The 24,888-nt window shown below is 42.1% G+C and overlaps 1 protein-coding gene across 2 annotated transcripts in view; it reads left to right on the top strand.

Moving 5' to 3' along the window:
- The window catches only part of Alpha-man-iib (alpha-Mannosidase class II b), a 198,541-nt gene that overhangs the window by 159,602 nt on the left and 14,051 nt on the right, over positions 1-24,888 (top strand). For both annotated transcript variants that reach the window (XM_076324277.1, XM_076324278.1), the window contains 3 exons: positions 1,858-1,950; positions 11,807-11,979; positions 18,809-18,942. In XM_076324277.1, the coding sequence (XP_076180392.1) occupies positions 1,858-1,950; positions 11,807-11,979; positions 18,809-18,942 (400 nt within the window). The remainder of the gene's footprint in view (positions 1-1,857; positions 1,951-11,806; positions 11,980-18,808; positions 18,943-24,888) is intronic.

Genomic DNA, 24,888 nt, shown 5'->3' with positions numbered 1-24,888 from the left:
GCGCAGCGTAACGCGGCGTCCGCATGAAAATTGCCAGTGCAGGCTGGTCTCTCTTTTCTTTTTCTTTTTTTTTTCTTCTTTTTTTTCTTCACTCCCCTCGTCCCACCCCAGCCGTTCAACCCTTCCGGGAACGGCTATCATCGTCGCGCGCGACACATTTGCATCTTTCGCCGGTTTTTCACCTTAGATACGCGTCCCTATCCGCAACGGCGTGTCCAAACGAGGGTAATAAATGACAGAAGCGGCCAGGCGCGGTCGCGTGAACGCGATAAAGCGCGATAGACCGAGCCACGTTTTCTGAAAGGTGTCACGGCCGACTTGTTCGCTTGCCCTACGCTGCCGTGCCGGAATACCCGGAATATCCGGCCGGAGGAACGTTGTTACGTAGAGTAGATCGGGTGTAGTAAAGCACCGTTCCCGTTTAACTAACTGTAACGCGTTACTTAGTATAGGGTAATTCCGTGGACCACGTCTTTGAAAATATCTCGTTGTTGAATATTTCGGGAATATTCAGTTCTATACTTGGGACAATTTTTTGGGAGTGAACCGTGTTTTTTGAGAAAGTCTGGTACGAGAATATTTACTATTGTACTTGGGGTAATTTTAGAAATGATGGATCTTGTTTTTGAAAACGTGTGGTAAGAGAATATTTCAGAAATAGTAATTATTATACTTGGGATAATTTTAGAAAAGGTGGACCTTGTTTTTAAAAACGTCTGGTAAGAGAACATTTCAGAAATAGTAATTATTATACTTGGGGTAATTTTGGGAAATGGAGCACGTTTTTGGAAAAGTCTCGGAATAGAATATTATTGTATATTTAAAATCGTCGTCGGCTTTTTTCACAAACGTTTTTCGTTCATACGATGCAACACTAGTATTATAATTTCGTTTGGAAGTGTCTCTTGACGAGTGCAATTCAGTTCGCGCTGAAATATTTTGAAGAGTACCAAAGCGTCATCGGTTGTTTAAATGTCATTTTCTATTTTTTTATGCGAATATTTGTATATATATATATATATATATAAACTTTCCTTTTACAATAGATAATACACGAATATACGTAAAATACTTTTCGTAAAGTAGACATCGGATTTTCTATTTAATTGTATTAATAACTTGTTCTTACTTAAAGTCCACTAGGAAAAGTTTCTCGTCGTTTACCAATAACCAGGCAATTGTTTATTTCTACACACTTTTACGTATATACTTACACATTTTTCTACTCTATAATATACGTCACGTACGTTTGTATGAATATTTTCCAACTATTTAACAACCAAATTGAAACTCTCGCGTTTCTAATGGTCCCTGTACGAGGTATGCATGCATACGTACATATGTACATAACATGCTTGGTCGTACATACGTATGTACATATGTATATATGTACATAACGTGCTTGGTTGTGCGATTCCAAGAGGCGTACTTGCCCAAGGATTGACTAGCGAATCTAAAACAGTTCAAGTGCTTTAATTTTCAATGTTGACACGTGTCAACTGCTGAAACGTGATAAAATTTTCGCAAAAAATTCGTCGTAATTACACATTCGCATATCTGGTAAATTTTAGCCTCCCGAGCTAATAAATTAGTTAACACGTGGTTCTATCGATTCAATAAGAACTACAACACGAGTAACAATTTTCTTTTGGAACACGATTAGCCAATTGTTTATCCGGAGATACTTCTCTGGGGTAACTATGAACACACGTCTCTATAATCGAATCCGAGTAACTGTTCGCGTTCTTAGGTTTATTTAACGAACGTTATTCCACCGTGTCGATACCTTTAAAATTAACTGCAATTTTTTCCGATCTGCAATTATTTCTAACCATGATTGTTACGTTTGTGTTACAGCCATCGTGGATGCGAAGTAGGGAGTATTGGGACGACAGCTTCGAGGCCAGATACGCAGAGCTCAGGAAGGATCCAACGAGACCACCGTTAAAGGTAGAAAATCTAAACACTGATACACATATTTATCCGTTCAACGTATTCGAATAACTCGCATTCGTAATAATATTCAACTCTATCAGATTTTCTTCCAGCGAACAGAAAAGATACTAGTCGACGAAAAATTTCGAATAAATACCTGTTTATTCGTGCAAATAATAATTATAGAGGGAACTTGCTCTCATTTTTATCGGACGTTCGCGGGAAATATTCGTAGCTATTTGATGCGCAAAAACGATAATATAAAGTTTCATGTTACCAGTCAGTTGTCCAATCAGGTACCGTAGAAAAGTCCCCAGTAGGTTCGATGTGTTTGGTTCTCTCTCTCTCTCTCTCTCTCTCTCTCTCTCTCTCTCTCTCTCTCTACGTAGCCGCGTACCGTGGTGTTCGAGCGAACCTTTGTACCCTATCCCAGCGTAGTTCTCTTAACCAGCGTCCCCTGGCCCTTGACGAAGCCACTAATGGGGAACGTTTCGTCAAAGGTCGAGGAAAGCCTCGTTTCTCTTTTGCTCCGCGTTTTCAATATTTAACTCCGCATTTATTTACATTCGACGGAGAGAAACTTCTCCCGGCCGCTTTTTTTTTCGCGTTTCAACGATCGATAATGAATCGAGCAGTGCGGTTGCTCCGTTCGATCAATCGTACTTTTTCGTATAATGTATCGAGTTGAACGAAGATAGAATCCTCGAACTGGTGAAAAATTTATTCGAATCGCTGTCGGGTTCACCGACCGAAGGTACTTTGGAGAAAACGAAATTTGAAACGCGTTTGAAACGTTCGATGCGATGACCACTGACCCAATAATTCCAGGGTCTGTTAAATAGAGCCCGTAGCTTTAAAATCGGGATTTACTCGTTTGTGGCGCAAACCTAATTCCCGAACTCCTTGTCTCTTCCAAACCCAAACGTTAATTGCTTCGAGTGATACTCGCCAGGTGTATTGACCTGGTTCTAATGGATCGGTCTTTGAAAAAGGCCTCGAGATTTTCGTGTCTACTCCTCGAAAGAGTCGAAGCTTTAAACTCCAGTTGCATTTCTTAAACTTGAATTCCTCGGTCTCCGTAAACTCGTAGCTAGGTGAAAGGCTTCCTTCGTTTGCTACTAATCATCAACGTGAACAATAATTAAGTCTACCATTATATTCAGTGGGCACGTTGGCACGGACCTCTCTCAAACTATGTAGCTTGGGAATATACCTACTTGATGTCCATTAGGATGAACATTGAATCCACTTTATCTCCCAAACGAGCTAGAGCTTCAAACTTCAATTTCACTTCTCGAGCTTGAACACTCCCTGTCTCGATGGGTTCGTAGTCGCTTTTTCGCTTGCTGACTGAACATTCGCGCGATCGGTGACCAAGTCTGTTCAAATATCACCTCGACAAATGTATATTGGGATGAAAATATTCGTCAAAGGGCTGAAACATTATTTACACTCATAAGTAATGCTCACTTTACTTACAGTCATAAGTAATGCTTATTTTATTCACACTGGTAAGTAATACTTACTTTACTTACACTCATAACTAATGCTTATTTTACTTAGACTCATAAGTAACGTTTATTTTACTTACCCTCATAAGTAATACTTATTCAACTTACACTCGTAAGTAACGCTATCTCGTAATCCTACCAGATGTATCATCGTTCGAAGCCCAATTTCCATCCAAGTTCTCACCATCGACGGTAGCAACGATTTCGATTTCGGCCGCGCAGCTACAACTAATCGCTCAAAGACTCCACAGTTTGGTTAGAAATGTGTTAAACGTTCCGGCAAAGGACGAAACCTCCTGGCTGACGAAATGGATCGCATAATAATCCGGTCTGTCTAATGAAGCGGTACTGATGGCTTCGACGGATGAAGAGACGCGTTTACAACGCCGGAACAGAGGGTACAGACAGCTTAGCGAGGATCGGGCCGGTGTGTACGTGCTTCCTGAAGCCTCAAGGCGGATCCGCGTCGAGAGATGAGGGATGAAACTTCGTTAACGATTCTCCGAAATGCCGTGGATGCGTCGGCTTAATTAGCTCACGGACGTGAATGCAGACTGCCGTTGCTCTAGAACCGAGGAGCGAGTCTCTAGAGAGCTTTCCCGATTGAGTCGAATGCAGAACCGATGCACCGAACCTCGATAGAAATCTTCGTGTTTTTCCTACTGCCAGCTAATAACGATCAAATTAGAGATAAGGGACACTCGAGGAGGCATTCGAGAAATAAAATTAAATCGCGAAGGGAACCCATGTCTGACGTAATAATCGAGTAGGTTCAGCTTCGATATACGCACGTATCTCGATGGAATCGAAAAGACCCGTCTTCTACGTAACTTTTCCGCCTCGATCTCGGCGTACCCTCCGCATCATAAACACGCCAATATTCTCCAATCTTCCCTAACAAGGTGATACTGCTCTCCTACGGAATATAAGTAACCTACGGAAAACCTGGGAGAGTAATAATATCGCGGAGAAAAGTTTCCAACGTAGACGAGAATCATCAACAGTGAACCCATGGATATCTATCCACCGTTGGCTCGTACGTCTATTTTATTTCCGTGGAGTTTCTTCCAAAGTGTATTTATATCTTCGAATTAAGTATCCGGAGGATACGGATGATCGGTTTCGTCGAAAAATGAACGTTTTGTCGAATCAGAAGTTTCGAGTTTGCCTCGATGTTTCTTGGAATAATCAGTGTTCGGAGGTGGTGGTCAACGCCATGGGAATTAGACGTATCCTAAAGTACTCGATAACGAAATCTCCCAGTGCTATTAGGTTCCAGGAAGCTGGTTCCAGAATCGGTCAAAGTCTCCTAAAGCCCTCAGGCATTGCGAAGTAAATTTTTAATCATTGACCTCACGGTCGATACTGCTCGGAGGAATCGGTTCCAGGACATGTCCTAAAATCTTCACTCGTATCTCCCACGGTTATCAGCCTCGGGTACGATGTATCAACGTCTGTTAAGGTACTCGAATTTTAGTGGACGAATTAGCTCACGTTCCCCGAAGCAACTGTTGGGTTCTTCGGAAAGTCATTTCGTTTTCTCTTCGATGAAAATGAAGAGAGTGTATAAATATTTTATTAAATTACATATTCTCCATTTTGGAAGACGAAACGACTTTCGAAACAACCCAATAGCCCTGTACAAATCGGTTCCCGATTCTTGACCAATGAACCCTTCCTATGGCGAATTGTTAAATCTCTCGAAGCAACCCTCGACCTCCAACGATCCAAAACAAAGAACAGTATCTGCAATATCTTGCAGATTATTTTCTCTCGTGAATCCCCAGAACCTGAACCGTGTCTCTTTGAGAGAGACATCTGCCCTCTGTCGAGAACCTCGAGTCCTCCCCCATTGTCTCGCCAAAGGGTCTAAAATTCCAAAGGAAGGTAGGTTCGATGCGGACGGTGAGTGACCGATTCGCCAGCGATCTGGTGGAACAAATATTTAGTCGGAAGCTAGGAAGTGCTTCCCGGACGAAAGCGATTTCATCGTAATCCCCAGGAGTCTCCTCTCTGGCCAGGACGGGGACAAACGCGGACGCGGCTTCCCTTCGACCCTTTCATCGTGACTCGGATCGCGGCAGAGTTCGACAAGTTCGACAATACCGGCTCATCAGGGTATTGTCGACGAGACACAATGGTGGGCGGTGGCCTTTTCGAAAACCCGCGCATAACAATGCTCTAACGCTGGCGATTTCGCCGCGGAATGCACCCGATGCGTCTTCCCTCCTCTTCGCGTGTCCTTCCTTCCGCTTCCAGCCAACTACGTGATCCCTTTCGTCGAGGAGTTGTCGTCGTTTATCCGAAATTCCGGACCGTAGGCAGATCCGAGAGGCAAAGAACAGGATTCGTTGGCCTTCGAGTACTTGACAGATTGTTTGGAACTAGAGAGTCGTTCGATGGAAAATTGTGAATTAGAAAATCGGTGACTCGAAAGGTGTGATTTTGTTCTATCGTTCGATTGTTTAGTTAACGAAGAATTGGTGCAGGAAGTGACTCGGTGACTGTTACTTTCTTCTATCGTTCGATTAAGAAAGACCTAGAGCAGAAGGTAGCTCGAACAGCTGACGTCGAGATGTTGGATGTTGAATCGTGGATCTGAAAATTAATTATAGCGCTAGAAGCACGCCTAGAGGGGATTCGACAGCTGTAAGTTTATCGTAGAGGAGGAAGTACCTCGAACATATGGCGTTAAGACGTACGATCCAGGATCATGGATCTCGAGACGAGTCATCCTGTTTGTAACGATGAAAAATCCCTACTTGGGATTCCGTAGCCGCAAGATTGTTCGTTCGATTGTCCAGTTAACGAACAATCGGAGCAAAAAACGGTCCGAACTCGTAGGATCGAGATGTTCGATTCACGATCGTAAATCTCAAGATCAACCACCCTGTTTTCAACGACGAAGAGTGCTCAATTGGAGCTCGATAAATCCAACTTTCTTCCACGGTTCGATATTTCAATGAAAGAAGAACCAAATCTGGAAACAATCCGAACGACGTGACGTCAGGTTTGAAATTCATCGAACCGTTTCTCCTCCAAAGGATCTTCTTGCCCAAGTTCTGAACCCCAAGTTTCACGAGTCACGTATTCGAATTGTCGTTCCCGAAGAAGAGGAGCGTTAATTATAGAACGGTCATCTCGCGCGTTTAATAAGCCAGCGTGGAGCGAGTAACGCGAGCAAAAGCTGTCACGAGATACGATGGCTGATTCGTATGCATGAGACGCTCGTAGCACGGATCGCAGCGCCCCTTTAATACACACCCCCGGCCCTTCGTCCTCGAACAGTCCTTACTCGAGATCACCACGATCCGTTTCGTTGAAGTTTCCCGGTAAGTTCGTCAGCTACTTCCCGAAATCACAGTTATCGCCTCTAACTGAAACGAGACGCGCTGCGAGATTCGTGATCCACGAGATCTTGCTACACTTTCTAGAGAATTGTTCCCGGGGAATTTTTTCTGGGGAATTTTTTCTGGGGATAACGATTGCTCTACCGTAATTTCACTATGGAGACTTACCGAGGTACTTGAACTAGAGCCACTTCACTTACGAGAGTTATTGTTTCTTTTTTCACGAGAGCGATTTATTCGTAAAAGACTTCCTCCGACAGGAAGTTTCCCATACCCGTTTTCTCATTTCCTCAATGGAATCAGAATTCTTTGTCAGACTCGTATTGTTCCGCGAGTCAAAAAGTGCATAACCGTGAATCGAAATTACTGTTCGCGCTTGAATTGTGTTTCTCGGGCGTATTGAATGCAGAACGGTAAACAGAGTTTAACAAAGTTCAAAGAAACGGTCTGCAATTACGGTGCTCGGTGTTTCTATGGAATATGGGAATAAATGGAACAAAAAGACACGTGTACGTTTACCGGAAGGAAAACGAACTCTTGGTCGGAGACACCGTTCTGTTCGAGCTTAATTTTTGCGAGTCGTTGACGATACGTTTCTCAACGCGGGTTCTCTGTACCTAAAATTTCATGAAAGATGCAAGAGATGTTGATATTTTAAAATTCTAGACCAAAGTACACCTAGCACGCGAAACGTGATACCATCGACATGAATATAGACGAAAACGTCTGACCCCGATACCACTCGGAATTTCATCCAGGACTGATCTTTCGTTCCTTCTACAATATATCGTATTTCAATTTTGCCAAAATCCCCGACATCGAGCGAAAAAATTGATCGATTTGGCACCGAGCAACCCATTAACTGTCTCAGAAGTTTCTTACGTTCAATCGTACATAATGTCTTTTACACTCTGAACGTTCTCCCTATTTTTTGCTGTCACCTTGTGGTCTTCTAAAGACCACATTGCTACCGTGTACCAAAAAATTGGTTATCCCGTTTATTAAACGAACAATTTACTTCGAGACCGGATGAAACACGATACCATGGGTATACAGAACGATTAACCCTTTCCACTCGAGCGTCAATCCTCGATCGCCACTCGATTCGATGTATAATACTTGCTCCAATTGGGAAAACCATCGTGGTTTAGAAATTTCAATTAAAATTGAATTACTCCATTCTTGTAAGACGTAAACATATGTATACAAAATATTGAAACGAAACCATTCCGTTTTAAATAAATGACACGATTCGAAGGATTTCATCGAGGTGTTAATTTCCAATAACAGAAAATCTTCCAGTGCAAAGGGTTAAAACGAGCCGAAAGGAACTTTAGAATCGTTCTTTCGTTCCCCTCGCGATACATGAAATTATAATTCTCCCAAAATCCCAGATATCTAACCAAAAATCGATCCAGCTCGTCAACTATCTCTATTATCCGTCTCGTAAGTTTTATTCTTCCGATCGTTCGGTTATTTCCACTCGAGGTATTTCGTCCCTGTTGTTTCGTCGTCGTTTAGTTCGCTACTAACGACTACGTTGATACTAGAACCGTGGAAGCAAAAATGGTATTATCCTGTTTAATAAACAAATAACGTTAATAAACTGGGTGTCCCGCGTTGGTTCCCCGCGGGGCCGAATGGATGAAATAAAACGAAGAGGATCGAGGGACGGCTGGGGGTAAGTACACCCCCGGCAACCGACTCGTGACCGTTCCATTACATTTATCTAGCCGTGGTAGGCAAGCGAGCCGACATTTTTCCAGGACAGACTTGCTTTTTACGAGGCATGCCTCGTATAACCGAAGGCGCTTCTCATCTCTCGAAGGCGGTTCCAGTTCTCGGATGAGCACGGGGTGGATGTCTCGATGTCTCCCCCGGCGTGGATGTTGCTGCTATCGTTTCACTCTTGCGACTTCTCGGTAATATCGTTCACCGGAACTCGGCTCTCTCTAATTGAGGGACTTCCAAGGTATTCCTCGCCCTACAGTGAAAGAACCGTAACGTTCAAACGGGGTCTACGTCTACCGCACCGGTCAATTGAAGATTGACCGATTCCTTTACGTAGAGAAGACTCCATGGTTAGATAACTCGGGCCTGAAACGATTGTCTTCGTTGTTTTAAATAACGAGAAGTTGCGTCGCGGTGATTATTCGTAACTTGATGTCAAATTAAGGAGAAGGGAGTGTTAACGAGGACTCCCTTTCGTAAACTATTGGGTCGTTTGGAAAGTCAATTCGATGTAATTGTTAATCGAATTAAAAGTAAAACTACGGTCAGATGTTGTTCTACGTGCGGACAACGTATCGAAGTTGATCGTATTTGTTGGGTTGCTCGAAAAGTTATTTTGTTTTTTTTTTTTTGGTGAAAATGAAACACGATTTTTGTAGAACGTGTGAACAGTTTACTAAATTATACATTCTCAATTTTGGAAAACGAAATCTTCTCATTTTCCGAACGACCCGATAATAATTATCGACTCTCCCTCGTGTAAAGATAAAAAGATTTGTACGACACGACAATGTCTGCAAGTAACGTTACGTTTACATCGTTCTCCGTTCTCTTTCGTCTCGTTTCTCGAACAGCGAACAAAATCGATCTCTCAAGAAGATTGCGATACTTTATCCGCAAAGTAAAGTAGAATTCCTGAAGGTAGAAGGAAGTTAGCTCCAATCGTACCAAAACCATCGATCCGTTAGAAGTTCGGGGGTTCCCGCGTGGTTCGGTAATAAGCGAGGGGTGCATAATAGGAATTCGTCGGTGAACTATGTGTAGTTTAACGTGCCGCGGCTTCCAATGCCGATTATGAGCGAACTGATATCGGTTTATCGTAATCCTTTGTCGCAGTGGTTCTCCGTACGGGGTTCCCGCCTTTTTTCCCCATTGGTATCGAGCAACGAACGACGTTCAACGAAGCAGCACCGAAAGATCAAACGTAGATACCGCGTTAAATATTCATAAAGAGAAGAGAACAAGAGAGAGAGACAGGTAGGAGAAAAAGCGGCGGGAAATATTGAATCGGTATGAATTTTCATTGGCGCGAACTTCTCCCCTATCGGATCGAGCTCGACGAATTCAAAATGGACAGGCGTGTCTATCTCCTCGGAAATTTGCATCGGAACCTTAAAATGAAACGACGTCGATCAACCGATGAATAATCATCGGGGACGTGCACGGAAAATTAGGATGCCTCGATACGTACGCGAGCAATTGCGAAACGATACGATAGCAATATTTGTGGAACGTTGACGTTCGAAGACGAACGTCTTCTTGCACGAGTGCGACTAATTTTCCCACCGACTCGCTCAATCCTCGATACATTTTATTTATTCTTACTTTCAGTGAACTATTACGTGTACTTCAAATTTATCGACTTTTGCTCGCGAGAAAGTCCAGACGTGAAATTCATTCAGAGTTCACGGCGATCGAAGTTGAAATTTCGGAGAGTTGAAAAGAATTTTCTTTCGATTTTGTCAACGACTCAACGATCGTGTAAACGATTCCACAAGTGTATCGATGATCGAGGTATCTGCTTCGACGCGAATCGAGCCTGTTCCTCGACCGAGAAACTGAAATTAAACAACGAACGAAACGATAGTCGTCTCGTTGACGGGGTCGAGTCGCCACCGAAGGTCCCTAGGAATTTTCTAGGAATATTCTAGGAATTTTTCCTCGAGATTTCTTTCCGTTGCGAAAGTTTTTTCACCCCGTATCGTTCCCTGGATACCCGCAACCAGTAACAATCAAGCCAGTCGCACGTACGAACGACCGAACCGATGGTAAATCGTAATGAGTCCCGCAAATTGTTTTACGAGCAATGTTGGCTGGCGTGCGGCTGCATTACCGGCTCGACCCGGCAGTGTATCAATTACGAAATAACGTCGTTATCGCGGCAAGCATGATGTAGCCTAATTAACGAATTTCCGGCATTAGAACGACGACGTGTCTCTGGTTGAGAACCACTGCGCCGGTATCAGTTCCAGTTCGATGGAAACTCGATGAATTAAAATCGCTCGGCGCATGCTTCGCGATACTTTCGATTTAATTAGAATTTCTTAGGGGAGATAATTCGCGGAAAATACGAGCCCAATAGGTTAAGTAATATGTTGCTCGATTGGTTTCGTCGTTGTACAAAAAACGGAGCTGTTTGGTTCGTAGTTTTATTTTTCCAAAGACTGTACTACTACTTGTGAAGTTACATGTAGATTCGTTGACTCGTTCCTATATTTGCAGTTGTTCGAACGTTCAGGTGTAGTAGTTTTTTTAGAATGGAAAATACGACAAAACTTATTGAACGACCTAGTACTTAGAACGACCATGCCTTAGATTTTATTCTCTATCTTGTATAGAAATATTTGCCTATTGAGATCCATCGGACACAATCAGACTACTATCGAATTAATTCTTGAAAAGGAAAATATTGTGAGAAAATTGAAGAAGGGTGTTCACAACTATGACATTAATAATATATTTCGAAGTCGTGAAAATCGACGAGGTGCACCTGATCGCCGAATTATTTACGAACAAGAAGTTAAAATACAGTTAACACGGCATATTGCGTTTCAAACACTTGAACGCGTAATCATTCGTATTCGACGCGCATTATCTTTCCCTGTAATTGACAAAAACGATTTATTTCCATAATTGCTTATTTCGTTCGTCGTTGATGCACGTCCAGTGTTTTTCCAATTAAGTGTAACGGTTCGTTAATTATATTTATAATACATTTCGTGGTGAAAATGTACGTTTCGATTTTCTCAGCTTCGTATTTAACGGATTTATGACCTTTTCGAGATAAACCCTTCGATTGGAAACGCGTTACACGCGAGGGAAATGTTTGATCGACTTTTAACGCAATTTTTCAAACGCGTACAAGAACTTGAGTCGAGGGACGCAAACGTTTGCTTCGTTTCGACGAAGTTTGCAACGACCTCGGCGAGCGACTCAAAGTCGTACGGAATATTCGATTCAACGAACGAGAATAAATGTGTGCCATTGTGTTGGTTTCAGGTGATTCTGGTACCGCACAGCCACACGGATCCAGGATGGCTGAAAACGTTCGAGCAATACTTCCACAGCTCCACCAGGAGCATTCTGAACAACATGGTCTCGAAGTTGCAGCAATGGCCCAATATGACCTTCATCTGGAGCGAAGTATCCTTCTTATCACTCTGGTGGGAGAGGTGAGTGCAGCAGAGAACTTTACTTCCGTTTCCCTGAGACAATAAAATTAACGTTTCCTCGTGAAACTTAAATTATCGCGGATGTTTTTCATCTTTCATATTTTGTAACTCTATTTTAGATTTTTGCGTACTTTGCGCTATCCAAAAAAAAATTGTGTCTCTAATTTAAACGAGAACGTTTGTTACTCAAAGTCTTGGGGAATCGTGTCGGGAACAGGAATGGAGAAAGAAGCATTTATCCTTTATTTTTTAATAATTCTATTCGTACTTGGACTTCTCCTCTAACAAAAAAATCTATTCTTGTGGTACTTTCGTGGAAAAAACTTTCATCGTTAGAACTTTTTCGAAAACTGTCCTCGTAGGACGATTATTTTAAAACTCTTGGAAGCAATTGTTTCAGAACTTTCATTAGAAAAAGTTACATAAAATAAACAAAACTCCAAATTTATAGTACATTGCAGACAATAGTTTCTTTTTTTGGCTGTCTAGTATACCTAAGTAATTGAATCTTTGTATTTACTTTCTATAAATTTTACTCGATCCCTTTTCATCGAAGCTTACAATGTGAGAACTTTTATTGTATAAAAGTGTCATAAATGTTTCGACGGTCAGGCAAAAGTACTCCTGAAAACGTCTCTACTTAAGGGAAATAAATAAAACAAAAAATAAATGAAACAACTTTGTCAATCGTCCATAGTGGTGTTCTTTAACCACGATAGGGCAACGTTGGTTTTAACGTCTCTTGTAAGGGCCTTCCGTGTACGTGTCCCTCCTTTAGTCGTAAAAGGGAGTATTAGAAAATGAAGATAGCGTCCAAAATGGCTCGACTCGAAAGAGCAGTTAAGCCGTCCCCCTCTACCAGGGGACAGAGTATCCGTTAGGATCGCGGGAGCTGCTTTTTCTTTAACGATCGAAAGAAAGCGGGGATAAAGATGAAGAAGTATCACAGGTATAAAGGAAAATCGTGACGGAGAAACGATATATAACCGCTCCCCTTCGCAGGGTCTTCTTTATCGAATTGTTCCGTGAATCTGATTCTAATACAGGGTGTCCCGATAATCACCGGTCGATTTACTTTTTGAATAAAACTCGAACGGTTTAAGCGATCTTGGTAATTTTTTTTTCCTTAAAAAATACAAACTCTGGAGGTAATAATAGAATAAGATATCTTCCAAACGGTCGCCTCGACTTTTTAATACAGACCACCGATCTTCTCCCAAAATTGTTCACGTTTTCTCGCGATCGCAATTTTTCGTTACACGCCTGAATAATTTGCACGCGTTCTTTCAACGTGTACTTTTCCACGATTAATTTCCCATCTGTCTATACGACACACGTCGAGTTTCAAGTTAATCGGTTCAACGTTTGAGAAATAACGGGGAATTGGAATCGACCGGTGACGTACGGGACACCCCGTAGAAACGATCGACGAACAGGGCGGGACGGAGAGAATCGTTTGGAATATCGGTCGATAAGGGGATAACGAGGAAATCGTAAGAATAGATTTCCTTGGGCTCGAAGGGCCCAAGGAAGAAGCGTGCGTTTGCGTGATGTACGCGTCTACCCGTGGAATGGGTTGTCATAAAACGGCCCATTAGGAGAAGAAATAGCAGCATGGCGCTTTCGTTCGAGGCAATATCTAGAAGATCGAAAACCACTTCCTTCCCTTAACAGCCTGGAACGTTGCAAGTGAAAATGAGACGCTCGGAGTAGCGTTTCTGTTGCGGGTGAAAGAGTAATTTCGTTTCGAGTGCTTTCGCCCTCGCTTCTTCAAGGTCGAACGTAATTTCCACCTTAAGGACGTCCTCTGCTCCGGACTACCACGAAAAGGCGTCTCTTTCTGAATCTTTTACTCGAACGCCACCGACAATACCTTTCTCCAAACGTTGAACATTTATTTATACACGTTTCGAGGGAACGTGCACGTTCTTCTCGAAAAGAAATACTAATTCAACGTAGAAATAGTATATATTTTGAATCGTTTCGACGATAACGGTAACGAGACACTGTTTTTCATTTTTTTTTTTTTTTTCAATTTCATCGACTCGAAGCAAAAATAACAGTTTCGTGTCCAGCGACGCGAATTGACCAGTCTCGGGATGGTGAACCCGAAAAAATATTGAAAACTTTTCAAACACGAGAAAAGAGACGAATTTTACAGAGAGATGTCTCTAAACGTTATTTCAAATGAAATATTTAATTGTACCCCTACACAAAGGAGTAAAGACCTATCGAAGTAATTGATTATCATTAAAGTCGATCGACGGTTTCGCAACAGATCACAGTGGAACCTCGATTATTGCACAAGAGCCTTGTTTGTTGCATTGTAGTGACAAGTAGAAGGCATGGTTACTTAGCAACCATGGAAATAATCTCTACTACTAACGTGTATCAATAGTGCTCCTTATTATTGGATTGCTTGTGTCGATGTATTCGCTATCACTGTCGACACGAGGAAAATAAACGAATGCAAATCGCAAACTGATACCTAGGTTCGAACCTAACAACAGATGTCTCCAAGACAGTACATATTACCTACACACTGACCTAATAGATGTCACGACTAGTATTATTAACGTCTACGTTTTAATATTCTCAAAGACCTTAAGTAGCCAGCTAATAACACGATCGTTTGCCACCAATATTCTTCGAGCTGGTCTCTTTGGGATCGCGAGGGATCTGTTTGCGAAATACGCGCTTTCAGTGCACCTCGAAAGACACTTGAAAGCTAAGCGTGAACGATCAAAGTATTCGTGGCTGGTTTGTACGTGCCCTATACGTTGCAACGTCAGTGTCCGCGGGAAAATGGAGATTTAAGTGAATCTGGTCCTCGTGATTTGAATTCGAATGCATCGGGGCAGGACTGTTTGCGATACCTGGCATCAGGGTCCCTTTGACCGAAGGTCCGCAACTTCCACGAGAAAACGATGTCGGTATTGGTAGGCCCGATGGTGTTCACCAGGGGGATTATCCTGATCGATTAGAGTTAGAGGAACGACGCGATTCGAGATGAATGGACAGTGTCCCCTCCATCGTGAAAATTTGTTCGGAAATTCAGGATCGAACGTTCAAGGTACGTTGAAAGTGGGTGAATAAACTTTCGGAGGAACGTGAACAAGCAATTCACTTATAAACTTTTCTGTGTCTCGGATTTTGGCAAAGATTTCGAAAAATTCTTTAACACAGAAAGAAGATTTGTTTCTCTCGTTTCGCCATTTCTATTGCACGTTCCAAAATATCACGGGTACCTAGAATCGTGACAATTATTTCCAAGAAATTTCAAAGTTTCAAATGTGATTCTAATTTCGAATTTACTCTTACTCGGTTAATAAGTTACATAACTTGAGGTAATCGTTGTTAGACAGGAATGGAGGGTTCTGATTGAACAACATTGGATCAACTTTGGATTTGTATCCTTTTGACAATACATTGCTGGTATTATTTGTTCAATAATAGGTACACGTGTAATGCATTATCGGTATCGCGTCTGGAGAATATTTTGGAGTCGTTATTTCGCATTGTAAATGTTTACAGGGAAAATGACGAGTCTAATAGACCCTTGACGTAGCCATGCATCCTCATAGACCAATACTGAATAACCAGAGACTTGAATTCGCGTGATTTTAGGTGGCAGATATTATTTAACGAGATCGATAGTCGTGTTGAATATACATAGTTCCCAGAGTCGTCGTTTTCGAATGCAGAGTTTGCTGGATAACCATTGGTTTTTCACGAGGTTGGTGCTTCAGTTCGCGCGACACCAACTTCCATAGGTGAAATGTTTATTCTGTACCCCGACGCTGTCCAAGTGAGCCTCTTGAGACCTCTAGGGTTCTTCTATTTCCGTCTGAACGTGACGATATACATCTGTGGGAAAGATAAGAACGGACGCTGAAATAATGACGTCTTTACCCAACGATAAAAAAATATACTTTCGAGACCAGTATACGCGTCACGATAATCCGAGTGGGGATTATTCGAAAGAGAATACGCGACACGATTGAAGCAAATTTTTGTATATTTTTTTTTTTTTTTTCTTTAAGAAACGTCAAAGACCCGATTCGTCCACGGTTGAAATCTCCGAGAAATTTTGCAAGAGTAGTCAGCCAGAGAATTTCGTAGAGGTTTCTATTCGAAGGAAATAGTCGAGAGGTTAAGGAAACGGCTGCGAGAAAATTGTTAACGTCTGCTTGGTCTCCGAATTGGTCGGGAAAAGCGAGAAAAGGACAGGGGTTGGTAAAGTCCCGGGGACTTTCCTTCGAGCATAATTCACCGCCTAAAGGGGTTAAATACGAATATCTTAGCCCCCGGCTAGTGATATAGAGCCCGCGTAATTGTGAGTTACATCGCAGATAGCCGCGAGTAACGTGTAATGCCGCAACTTGTAATTTCATACGATACAATCCGCGATACAAATCATATTTATTGCCAGGAGAATTCCAGCCAGACGGGATTTACGTGATTTGCCCGGCGCTGCCCTGTTTCCGCGCACACGTCGCTCGTAAACCACCAATGAATTCCGTTCTACTTCTGTTTCCGCTTTTCGATCGACCGTGTTCCACGAAGATTGAGAACGTCTATTGGGAAACTGCGTCCGGTCAGGAACACTCGAAAACGGAACTTCGTTCGATTTCCAAAGTACACGTTCTGAGAACCGCTGCCACCGAACGGTGTTTCGCGCTAACTCGCGTTAATTGTAATCCCCAGATCCTCCAAGTGTCCGAGGGAAGACTGCTCCGTCGAAAAGTCCCTACAACTTTGGCTTCTCCGACGCCAGTGAAATTGCATCCGATCAGAAACCCTGGTAAACAAAAGTTCTTCGTGCGCGACGATCAGTTTTTAAGTATACGTTTACAGAACCACCGGTTCGAAGAGTATTGCCACCTACTTGCGTTAATTGTGATCTCCAGATCCTCCAAGTGGAAAAGTTTCGACAATGTTCGCTCCACCGAGAGCTCCGGTGTTGCGAACCACTGTACGAATCACTATTCGTTCGATTTCTCTCGAAGAGTGGGCAAACTGTAGGCTTCTGGTAAGGTCTACGGTAGTTTTCGAACGTGGACAGTTCGAGAACAATTGTTCCAAGCAGGTGGACACCAAATGTCCAAGACATTCGAAAATTGTTCCTGTTTATTTCGAAGAGAGCAGAACCCTGCCGGATTCTCCAATAGTTTCGCGTCTGTCGAGAACCATTGTTCCAAGAAGGTAGACACCGAATGTCGAAAACTTTCGAAAACTGTTCCTGTTTATTTCGAAAAGAGCAGAACCCTGTCGTATTCTCCAACAGTTTCGCGTCTGTCGAGAACCATTGTTCCAAGAAGGTGGACACCAAATGTCCAAGACTTTCGAAAACAGTTCCTGCTTGTTTCCCAACCCTGTCGAATTCTCCGACAGTTTCACATCTGTGGAGAACCACTGCGACAACACCGAATTTTTTTTCTTCTTTTTTTCCTTCTTTTTTTTCAAAATCACCGCGGCGAAATGAATCGAAAAGTCGTAAAAAACAAGTCGGCTAACTTACTTGGCGAGCGTCGGTGTCTTCTCGAGAAAAAGAATTCCCCGAGAGAAGGTGCCTGGGAACCATGGTTGACGTCGCGTTGAAACGAGGAATCACGACGAGCTGAGAGAGGATTTACCCGGGATCGGGAATAACCGCCGTAACCTTGGTGACCTTAACCCAAACCGTAGGAGGATGTCGAGGAGACGAGACGTGGATTCGTGGCGGCTTTACGGTGAACGTAAACGACCTAACGAGGAAACTGCCCCCGAGTGTGGAGCTGTTATAGCTCGTACGCAACGCTTGGTCACACAAATCACGAAATTCTGTCAGGTTGGTGCCCGGTGCTTGGTAACGCGCTGTTTGCACGACTGTAAATCCTCCAGGTCGCGTTGCCAACAATCACGAAACGATTTGTTCCACTTGTTCGGTTTCTCTTTTTCATTCGTTGTTGTTCACGAACCCCGAGATCACGAGGATCTCTCTCTCTGTCTCCCCTTGGAAGCTAATGGCAACCCCGTGTATTCCGATTGAGTTAACCTCGTTAGCCTCGAAAACGCGGATCAAACATCTTGGCTGATAGGAGAATCCAACGGGGGAAGCTGGAATTCGTCTTTATGGCTAACGCGTAGGTGATATCATGCGGAAACTACCTACACGACAGTAGCAGCCTAATCCGCAACGCTGGGTTCAGTTATTGTGGAGGATTCGAGGAAATGGCGATAGTAGAGCATGTATTATTCAAACGGGGATACGTTACTCGTGAGACTGTACAATGCAGGTCACGCTATAGAATTCGTAACCTTCTTTATGCTCGTCAAGGACAATCTAGAGACCCCGAGGTTTATCAGGAACAACGATCCAAGATTAGAACTATCCGGAAGGCTTCTAGCTAAACGTAAATACACTTTTGATGAGATACGTACGCGAGGATTTGTAGTAAGTGTTGATAGGTAGACTCTGCATAGTGTGAGACGATACTTCTTGTACGATTCTTGCGTTCAAGTAGAAACATTATACTCGGAATGATTATCTTCCGTGTCGTAGCTATCGAATCGTACGAATGGTGTCTTTTGTTATGGTTTACTTTAAACCCAAATCCTCAAATCTTGTTTGTTTCGTAAAAATTGTACGTTCGGACTCCAGTACTCTCTGAAATTAATTTTGCAACCATGTCATTTTATCCGTCTGTAATCTTGGAGTTTTCGTTTTGATGTCCGAAGAAATTTTCACGAAGAAATCTGCGATTGATGAAAATGATGTTCGATAACATCCCCTGAGAAGCACGTCGTTTCGCAAGAAGTAATCGATGGTCATTTTTCTTTTCATCAGCGCTCACCCCACCAAGAAAATGGTCGTGAAAAGGTTAGTGAAGGACGGCAGGCTAGAGATGACCACAGGAGGCTGGGTGATGACCGACGAGGCAACATCGCACATTTACGCCATGTTGGATCAACTCATCGAAGGTGAGTAGTATTCGCTACAGTACACTTCCAAATAGAATAAGACCCGGAAAGTTATGGAAATTGACAGAGAATAATCAGACCAAAGAGTCGATTAACGCTCCTAAATATTTCAGATTTCTTTTCATCGAGAATTGATCATTTATACCGAGTCTTTGTTATTCTATTTCACGATATATGAAATCGTAAAACAGTGAACTCTGACGTAATGTTATTCTACGTTATTCTACACAGAATCGAAGGTATCTTTAAACTGACCTATTTCTAACCGAACTGGTAAACCTCAACCAAGTGTAGAGAACTAAGATCGACGGTGGTAGAAATCCGCAAAAAATTGATAAAATACAAATAAAATAGTGGGTGTCCCTCCTCTGTGCACTCAGAATGTTCAGATCGCGTTCACCAATTTGTAGACCATGTCCTATTCATAGAATCTATAGACGACCATATTGGCCCAGATTATTACGAATTCAAATGCTAGCTAAAAGCAGCTACATGCAATGCGGTAGATATAATCGTTTAGGATTGCGTTCATCGATTATCGTAATACCCGTTTTCAAGTGACAATGTTTAGTCCGCGTTCAAATAACGGAATCATCCCTACCGCTGTTTAGATTTCTTTGATACGATCGATCTATTGACTTGCACGCTCGGCCAATGTACACTACACTTCAAAAGCATTCGATCGTGCACCTGACGCGACAAAAATTTTAACAATTTTTATTTCGTACTCTCGGGTGTCGTAATGCGAGACTCTCTCGCGTTGATGTTCTCTCTTACTCGCTCTCTCACTCTCGTACTCTTTCACTTTCACACTCTCTCACCTCTTTCACTCTCTCATTTTTATATTCTCTCGCTCTAACACTCCCTTACTCTCGTGCTCTCTCACTCTCTCACTCTCGTACTCTTTCACTTTCACACTCTCTCACCTCTTTCGATCTCTCACTTTTATATTCTCCCACTCTAACGCTCTCTCGCTCTAACACTCTCTCACTCTCTCCCTCTTCCCTCTCTCACGGTACATCCTACTCGTTTTTCTCGCCTAAAGGTTCACCCGCGGCCATACCTCGGCTCGAGATAAAAGTCACTACCTACCCCGTTTCCGAGCGAATTGCCGTTACGGATTTGATCACTCGAAAGCGGGAATAACCGCGTACGCGTTACCGCGGAACGATATCTACGATTTTGTTCGAAAGCTCCTCCCACTTGTAACGCAATCGTGTACCTCGCGTAATAACACGCTAAATAACCATCGCGTAAAAACGCGTTTACACGGATGCGTATTTTAGGAAGTCGAGAGGGAAACGATGTAGGAAGCGGGAGGATACCTTGGACGTTTCCCGAGCAGACGCAATAACCGGGAGCCCTCCCCCTCGGTCGAAGGGATTTCGAGTCGATCCCAAGAACGTGCTCCAGAGACTCGACAGAGCAATATGGAAGGGGCGAGGGTTTCTCCGAGGGAAGATTGCTCTCCTTCGTCCTTAACGCCCTCTGATTACGGCCCGTCCTCGCTCGCAATGAAAGGAAAAGGATCCGCGACGGTTTAATGCCACGGCATTTCCACCGCAAGAGATTTTATTGTGCCCTGGAATTCCCCTGATTACATCCCCAAGGGTCCCCGCGGATGCAGGCCACGATATTTCCCGCAATAATAATTACCGTTCTCGTAAATACGTCCTGGCGTTATCGTCGTCTCGGAGCCATTAAGCGTTCTTACGATCCTGATCCGTATATTCTGGTTACGTTGCCTGATTCGAGCCGCTTAGACGTTTCCCGACAATCCTGGGATCCTCTTCTCAGCCCTTGATGCAAAAGTAATAACTTGGACCGTGAGTTTACCGGGCGTTCGATTGAAACGATGGCGAAAGCTATCCGTCTCGAGAGTAAGTTGTTCTTACGAAGAGTCGGACTCGAACGTTAGAGCTTCGCTGAACTCGTAGCCTCTGATCAGTTTCGTTTTTAAACACCGATGTGTATAGAATTGGTCTTGAAAATTCCGCAACTATGGACTCGTAGAACCTCCGTTGCAGTCTCAGAAAACCCCGAACGATCTACAGTGACTCCTCGTTAAAAGTTTGGATGGGTTACCTCGATAAAGGTTTCGAAATTATCTCACCTATACGAGTCGATTAAAATCCCGCTTATCTGTCGACGATACATTCCTCTGTGTAATTTCGGCTATTGAGCGCGTCTAATGTGAATTTCTCTCTCTCTTTCTCTCTCACTATTCCTACGTACCGCGTCCATTCTTCTTATCGTAAATGGTACACAAGACGCTCAGGTTCGATTTGTTGAAACTCCTTTCTAATAATAAAATCGGCCACCGTACTCGTTAAAAGTCTTCGAGCGAAAGTTCGTAACTTTTATCGAGAAGTTACCGTAGCTCCCAAACGATCAATCGCGTTCCACGTCCAACGGTTTGAATTTAGAATTTAGTTCCGAACAAGTCGAACTCAACTTGCACATTTTAACGTAACTTTTATATTTTCGCAAGTAACGGCAATACGGTTTCTCCTATTCCGGTGAGGCTAATCTTAAAAAGGGAACGATATTGAATTAACGTGGGCTGCCGGAATTCGAGAAGTTAGCCTCGATTGGGGAAATCCTTTCATCCGGTTTCGTTCTGCCAACGAGTCGTGGATTTGTGCCCGATAACGTGTTGCGTTTTCATCGTGTTCCATATTCACGCGTGGAATATTTGCCGATATATCGGTCTATAATGCCCGCGAGTACGCATATTGACCGCGTCTGGCCTGGAAATTTAACGTCCTAAGCGCGAACGGGTTACATACATATTCAGAAGCCTAATAATTGGAAGTTAATACAGCTGGCCGACATTATTTCAATAGTACGCGGCGATGGCTATGGGGAATCACGTAAATTACCACACACAGCTCGTTTCAACGAGACGGTTTCGTCCCTGGTTGCGTCCCCTTCGACAAATTATTCCCGCGAGTAATCTCCTTGGTCGAATAAGAAGACCACACGAAGCGTCGCGCGACATTTTTAATCAAACTTAACAATTATAATTGAAAACGGTCTGCTGTTGCGTTATGTAAAGTTAATTATTTTTTTAAATCGATCTTGAAAGTACTGCAACATCGTAGTCGAGTTAGTATCCAGAGAATCGGAAACAGTTACAAGTGTCATTTTTACAAAAAGAGTAAAAAGTTTTGTTTGCAAATTACACACGATTTGGTGGATAACTTTTCATTTTTATGAGTATTGTACTTTGATACGTTGCACAGGTGACATTACGCTATCGAGATATCTATCAAAAGTATTAACAAATCTTGAGACTACAAGATTTCCGTACGCGCACGAAGTCTTCGAATTTTACAACAGCATCGAACCGGTTAAAGTTTGAAAAGATTCCGCTCGAAAATCGGGAAAACTCCGTAGGTTCGAAGAATACGGTTCTTCCGATCGATTAGGCTTCGTAAGTCCAGCAGCAGCCAAGCGAAATAAATAATGAAAATAAATTAAGAGAAAAAAAAAAAAGAAAAAGAAACGACAACTCAAGGGCCAGAGTTCTCCGCTTTCTCGGCTGATTAGGCGCGCCGAAGAATGGAATCGAAGCGGACAGAGGCTGTTCGCGTGTTCGCTCGAGGAAGTCGAAAGAAGATTTCCCCTAGCGAAATCGCCCTCTTATTTCGAGATCGCGAGTACTGAAGGACACAAGAAAGCGTTCTTGACGTGGACACTCCAGGGAATATGGACATATTCGAGGCTCGAGTCACTGGAACTCGGAGTGCACCGAAATGGACCATTGATTCGGCTTGCGTCTCGAACGGAGAAGGTGGAAATTTTAGTGAAACTTAACTTACAGGGAATAATAGGAAGATAAGAAATTTACGATAACTGATCCGCGAAAAGAAAACTAATTAATTCGTGACAGCAGAATCTACGAGTCAACTTCCTTCGATAACACTTATCGAGTGTACAAATTAATCAATTATACAACCATGTGTTCCAACAATTGATCTCTTCAATTTTCGAAATTGATTTACAAATCATTCATCTACGTAATTGGGTCTTCACTCGTCAAAAGTGTCTTCTTCATTTTCTTATACGTTTCTGTCGTTTCTCAGGTATCTGGGGAATCCCCTCTTGGAAAAAATATGGCTGACTTCCAACTCTGGCGATCCTCTCGGTAAAAATATTTACACGCTACGTTTTCGAGCACGAGTGATGAACAACGAGAACGATTTTTCTACATTCTTTTACACGCGTCCGAGTTGTCCCTCCCGTCGTAAATTATTATACTTGCGAATTAACGCGTGTTTCTTATTTCGTGGATCGTTTGAATTTTTCGCCTCGAGAGTCTCAGAATCGGTGAGATTTCAAATGCAGAACGGGAATGACCCGCGGTGGCGTTTTCGTGAGATACGACTCGGTGATAGCGAAAATTATGCATTACACTAGGAGTATCACGGATCGTAAATGGATCGGCATAAATCACGATCGTGAACGCATCTAATTCCGATCGCACCCGTTCGATCAACGGAACGAATGATTTATCACGGTCCGCGCAAGGACAATGGGCCGACGATAATGGGTCTTCCTATTGTTTGCTGCGGGAAAATGACGGTGATCTAAATACAATATTCTGAGTTCTGGTTAACCTATCGATCCCAGAATATATATATTCCAATTTCTATGTGACACGCATATTTTGAAAACAAGTATTATGTATGTATTTCTTTTTTCCCAAATTGAAAGAAACTAGTAAAGGATTAACTAAAATATCATATCATAAGTCCACTTTGTTCGAATTTACACCTGCGCAAGGAATTATAAAATTTTTAAAATAATGAGAAAATTAAAAGAAGGATCAGTTAAATAAAAGCATTTATTATAAATTCTCTTCGCTCGATGTAATATTTCTTTTCAAGGGCTGAAAATACATTTGAGAGATATTAAATAAATATTCACAACTATTGCGTACACGACTGATAGACTTAATAATTATTGTAACTACTGTTACGTAGAAATTGCTAACAATTACAGTTAATGGAAGTCGAGATGTAGAGAAATTTGTAACGATTGAACGCTTCGATGCATTTATGCTTCAAATCGCATATTATTAATGTTTAAGCATATCCAAAATGTAAATATTACAGTATGCGTGTTACCGGTGTATTATAAATTATTAATTATTACGTGTACGTACATTTTGTTTCAGTTTTTGAAATAAAAGGTAATGATTTAAATGTTTTAAACATCAATGATAATAAGTATTTATTAAAGACATTAACGTAGCATTTCATTAATTCGTATAATTTACACGGTCCACGTAAAAGTTGCATATTTCGCATAAAATTGTTTTTTTTTTCGTACGAATATCGTTTCTCTTTTGGAGAGATCGATAAATTCGAAGGGCAATAAAAATTGAATATTTAACGAAAGATTATTTCTTTTCTATTACAACATTCGATCAATTTGGAATTTTATTTCGCGTTGAATTTGAAAAGATAATATTTTCTTTTTTGTACAGGAAAATCATTGGCAAACAGAATTATTCGTCGCGAAACTTATTCTTTTATTTGAACGGTTATTTTTTACATCTCTAATATTTCGTATAAAATACAAAGAGTGAAATTTATATTCAATTCCTTTTTCGATAAAATACATCGAGTTTCGGTGTAATTGCGCGTTAAATAATATTCAAACGGTTATTCATTTTTCATCGAATCCTTTAAATAATCGATTAGTAATTTTATATAGAATTTCACTAAATTCTATCTATTCTGTCCATCTCGATTTGGCGCACTATAATTAATAGGATTTTGAATATTTTACAGAGACAAGAATACTATCCATTAAACATTAAAATCTACCAAATCTCGTAACAAGACTTTAAAGAATATTCGGAGTTAAGTATGTATTTTTTAGAACCATTAAAATATTCCAAGTACCGTACAATCTTAAATTTTGCGTCTCAGAATA

Source organism: Ptiloglossa arizonensis, chromosome 12 (assembly GCF_051014685.1).
Source record: "Ptiloglossa arizonensis isolate GNS036 chromosome 12, iyPtiAriz1_principal, whole genome shotgun sequence".
Taxonomy (NCBI): domain Eukaryota; kingdom Metazoa; phylum Arthropoda; class Insecta; order Hymenoptera; family Colletidae; genus Ptiloglossa; species Ptiloglossa arizonensis.
Note: the sequence above shows the minus strand (reverse complement) of the source record. Positions and strands in the feature narration are given on the sequence as shown.